Raw genomic sequence first — 5,449 nt, forward strand, 5'->3', positions numbered from 1 at the left:
CCTCCCCCCCCCCCAATCCAGTGAGCTTCCAACTAATTCTTCCCCTGTGCCTATTGTGAGTCAGCATTTACGTATTAGAGAGAACACTGGCCTTTGGTTTGTTGGGACTGGCTTATTTCATTTAGCATGATAGTCTCCAATTCCATCCATTTAGCCAATGCCATAATTTCATTCTTTATGGCTGAGTAACATTCTATTGTGTATATGTACATTTTCTTTACCCATTTATCTGTTGAAGGGCACCTAAGTTGGTTGCATAGCTTAGCAACTGAGCTGCTATAGATGACAATGTAGCTGCATCACTGTAGTACACTGATTTTGAGTCTTTTAGGTATATGCCAAGGAGAGCGACAACTGGGTCAAATGGTGGTCCCATTCCAAATTTTCTGAAGAATCTCTATATTGCTTTCCAGAGTAGCTGCACCAATTTGTAGTCCTATCAGCAATGTATGAGTGGACCTTTTCTCCCACATCCTTGCTAACATTTATTATTGCTTGTATTCTTGATAATTGCCATTCTGATTGGAGTGAGATGAAATCTCAGTGTAGTTTTAATTTGCATTTCTCTAATTGCTAGTGATGTAAAACATTTTTCATATATTTATTGAGTGATTGTATTTCTTCTGTGAAGTATCTGTTCAGTTCCTTTGCCCATTTATTGATTGGGTTATTTGGGGGGTTTTTTGGTGTTAAATTTTTTGAGTTCTTTGTATGTCCTGGAGATTAATGCTCTGAGGTGCAGGTGACAAAATTTTTCTTCCATTCTGTAGGCTCTCTCTTCATGTTCTGTATTAAGCTTTAAAATTTATACTAATCCTACTATTAGAAAATAATCAACACCTATGCCCAAGTATAAAATATAAATAAATTTCATGAAAAAAAGTCTTCTTGTCAAAATGAGCAAAGATATGAAAGGTTTTTGAGTATGTAGAAGACTAAATCACAGAAAATTCAAAATATGATTTGAAAGAAGAAAACTTATAAAAACAATGGCTGTGGATAAGTCCTGAGAATTTAACTCTAAGATATTATGGGAGAGGAAAGCTTGTATGGAATTCTTCATTTGAATTTTTCTCACATAAAATGTATGGACAATAACAACCCTACGTTTTCAAGTCATATAGTCTGACTAGGAAAAATGTGTGGGGAGGGAAGGACAGAAAATAAGATGCAATTAATAGATCACTGTTATATATATTGAAATATTTTTGTAATCTCAAATATTATAAAATGGATTACAAAAATATCTAGGATACTTTTCTCCTAGCTCTAATTATTCCCACAATTCAGGGAAATAAAGATGAAGCTTAGTTCATTAAAACATAAGTTGGTAAACCAAATGTGGTTGCACATGCCTAAAATCCCAGTGATTCACAAGGCTGAGACAGGAAGACTGCAAATCAGAAGCCTGCCTCAGCAACTTAGCAAACCTTTCCCCAAAATAAAAAATAAAAAGGGATGGGGATGTAGCTCAGTGGTAAAGTGCCCCTGGGTTCAATCTCCAGTACACAGAAAAAAAAAAAAAGTCTAAAAATATTTAATTTTAAAACATAAGAAAATAAATGCATAAAATCTGGATTATAAAAAAATACATAGTAGTTGAGGTTAAAAAATAAATATGAGGGCTGGAGATATAGCTCAGTTGGTAGAGTGCCTGCCTTGCATGCACAAGGGCCTGGCCCTAGGTTTCAACCCCCAGAACCTAACTAACTAACTAACTAAATAAATAAATATTAGACTAAGAGTGAAGATAAGTTTATAAACATTCTGATAATCACAATTTTATAATTATATGCCTGATTTAAGTTACACATTAGTTTAGGGATCTTTGGCTAAATCTATCAGGGATAGGATTAAGATTCTTGATGAACTGGGGCTGGGATTGTGGCTCAGTGGTAGAGAGCTCACCTAGCACATTTGAGGCCCTGGGTTCAATCCTCAGCGCCACATAAATATAAATAAATAAAATAAAGATATTGTGACCAACTAAAACATAAATATTAATAAAAAAGATTTATGATGAACTGAAGTGCATTCTGCGGTCATGTACAACTAAATAGAACAAATAAAAATAATAAAAAAAAGACTTACTTTGTATAACACTGAGTCCAAATAGGTGACAATCTTTTAGCCTGAGAAGGTCACACACCTGGACCAGCAACTGGTGACACAGAATTTTAACCTATGAAGGAAAAAAAGCACAACTTGAAATAACAATTAAACTAGGTACACACAGTGAACCACAATCAGGCAATTTAATGTCCTATAAATAAATACCTTGATAGGACTAAGTGACACAGTCCTTAGTCCAATTAGCAAAACAACTGTTAATTTGTGGAAATCACTTTAATCTATGGCTGTGTTTCCTTGATTATCACAATATCCATTTTTACAACACGAAAATTAAGTATCAATACAATATTGCACAAGACTCATAAATCTCATGATGAGTGGGCAAGGCTCCCAGATCAGTGTATGAAAAATGGGTATGAAAAAAGATGCCTAGGACAGCCTACCTGATTACTAAAAAAAGTACTCATTTGAAAAGCATCTTTTCTTTCTTTTTGAAAAATAAGGCATCATTTAAATTTACAGGATGCAATATGTTGTTTTGATATGTGTATACATTATTGAATAGATATACTGAAATAATATATGGATTTTTTGTGGTGAGAACATTTAAAATCTACACATTTTTGCGTATATAATACATTATCATTTACAATAGTCACCATGTTATATAATAGATCTTTTGAATTCATTCTTCCTGTATAACTGAAATTTTGTATCCTCTGACTAATATCTCTCCAATCCCCACTCATCCCTACTCTAATAACCACTATTCTCTCTCTGCTTCTATGAGTTAGACTTCTTAGTTCTCACATATAAATAATACTATGCAGTACTTATCTTTCTGTAGAGCCTGCCTTATTTTACTCAACATAATAATATTCTCTGGGTTCATAAATGTTCTTATGAATGACAGAATTTCTTTCTTTTTATGGCTGAACAGTATTCCATTGTGTGATGTGTGTGTGTGTATGACTTTCTTTATGCATTCAACCACTGATGGATATTGTGGTTGATCCTATATCTTACCTATTATGAAAAGTGCTGCAATGAATGAACATGAGAATACAGATGTTTCTTCAACTTACTGATTTCATTTCCTTTGTATATATATATCCAAAAGTGGGATTGCTGGACCATATGGTAGTTCTATATTTAATTTTTTGAAGAGCCTCGTACTGTTTTCCACAATGGAAATAGACTACAAGCATTCCCTAATGAGTTGACACTCATTAATTTCACTCTTTTTGATAAGCACCATTTTAACAGGTGTGAGGTGATATCTCATTGTAGCTTTAATTGACATTCCTTGATGCTCAGTAATGCTAAGCATTTTTTTCATTCATCTACTGATGATTTGTGTATCTTCTTTTGATAAATGCCTGTTCAGGGCAAGTATCTTTTAAAGAAAAGTCTTCTTAATACTGTAAGCAAATTATTTATATACTGAACAATGAGTGACTGCCTAGCTTATATTTATTTCAGCCAATCACTGTTATTATCTAATATCTTTGTCCTTTTCTGAGTCTAGTATAATTCCATTTTAAAATCATGTTAATCTGGAACTCTGTGGGTAAGCTATTCTAAATTTAAGACATAGTTTTGATCTTTCTCAAATGTTAATGAAGTGTTGGGAGAGGGCATTAATTCTGCTGAATCTGCAGAATTCGAATTACCAAAGTTTATTACAGTTGGGATCAACTTTAGAAGACTATCGAGCTCAATCTCTTCATTTTATAGAAGTAGAAATCTCAGCTTAAAGTCATGTAGCTAGTAGTATCAAAGGCAGAATTCACAAATCACTTGTGTATTAAAATAAATGAATGAATAAATAATACACAAATATGTGCAACTTGATAGTTTATAATTATAGCTACATATATTACATGTAGCATATAGCTACATGTATTACATGTAGCATATCCCCTCTCATAGGCATTAATTTTCTAATCATTTCTTCAGTGATAATGATGCCAATTAGTTTAAATTATAAGTTTTAAATTAGTTAACTCTGAATTTAATGACTCAATATCTTGATAAAAATATGCCTAGAAAACTGAAACACAAACAATTCAACACTATCTAATGATGATTCTAATTACAGTGAGAAAGATGGACTTATTGCTCTTTTGCACATTCATTATTACATGGCGACCAACCTAAAGCATTTTACCCATTGGAAAGAAGAGTCACCTAAGGCCAGAGTAGCACATGTTCAGTTGTTTAAGCAGCATCAGGAACTCAATGAAACAAGGACAGTGTCTTATTTAATATTCAGGATATGTAGTAGGCACTCAAATTAATGTTTGATGAATGAAAGCCAGAAATCTGATTCCTGCAGGCTCCTCTATACCTTTGTTGTGTTCCATGACCACAGACTTCTTCCTAATTTACTGAGAAAACTATTTTATAAATGTACTATTTAGAAATTTAGGAAAAAATATATCAATGTAAACCCATAATTACAACCCGGAGATCACATCTACCAATGGGAAACCACTATCATCCCCTTGTATACAACTAGCTTGATTCAACCATAAGAGAGCTTCATGTGTGTCCTACAGGGACTACATTATCTCCAATGTTCACTGAAAACACTCAGGATTTTGAGTTCCATGTTATCATAATTCCACTTTATAAATAGGCTTAAATAAACAATGATAAAAAGAGAACATATCAAATGTCATATACAATTCTTAAGTTGAACTAAATACTACAAATTTGAGAACTTATTATTCTAGAGTACCTTTAATACTTAGTTTGATGTACTTAATCCTCAGTTTGACCTAACTGGACAAAATGTAGCAAACAGTTAAACTTCCAAACCCTGAACTAAGTGCACATAAAATAAACTATGTTATAACTTTGTGTGACTATTGACCAAACAATACTGCACATGTCTCCATTATCCCTTATAATTATTATTGTCCCACCAGTTTAAATCAGATATTTGTAGCCTACTGATAAAGCTCTTTAACAACCATCAATAAGTATAGTGTTTTTATTTAAAAATTATAATTAAATAAGGATGTGGCTATGAAGTCTTACCTGCTGTGAAAACAAGCTTGAGTTTTCTGTATTCATATAGTATGAGTCTTTCAAGCCATAACTAAGCTGATTGTGAAATTTTCAACTTATTTAATCTTCAGGAACAATGAAAACTTTTTTTTTTAATTTTTTATTGTTGGTTGTTCAAAACATTACAAATTTCTTGACATATCATATTCCACACTTTGATTCAAGTGGGTTATGAACTCCCACCTTCACCCCATACACAGATTGCAGAATCACATCAGTTACACATCCATTGATTTACATATTGCCATACTAGTGTCTGTTGTGCTCCGCTGCCTTTCCCATCCTCCACCATCCCCCCTCC

The 5,449-nt window shown here is 33.0% G+C and overlaps 1 protein-coding gene across 3 annotated transcripts in view; it reads right to left on the reverse strand.

Annotated features, from left to right (window-relative positions):
* The window catches only part of Frmd6 (FERM domain containing 6), a 239,802-nt gene that overhangs the window by 30,298 nt on the left and 204,055 nt on the right, over positions 1–5,449 (reverse strand). For all 3 annotated transcript variants that reach the window (XM_048798591.1, XM_015490793.2, XM_015490801.2), the window contains one exon: positions 2,092–2,182. In XM_048798591.1, coding sequence (XP_048654548.1) covers positions 2,092–2,182 — 91 coding nt within the window. The remainder of the gene's footprint in view (positions 1–2,091; positions 2,183–5,449) is intronic.

The sequence above is a fragment of the Marmota marmota genome, unplaced genomic scaffold, assembly GCF_001458135.2.
Source record: "Marmota marmota marmota unplaced genomic scaffold, marMar, whole genome shotgun sequence".
Taxonomy (NCBI): domain Eukaryota; kingdom Metazoa; phylum Chordata; class Mammalia; order Rodentia; family Sciuridae; genus Marmota; species Marmota marmota.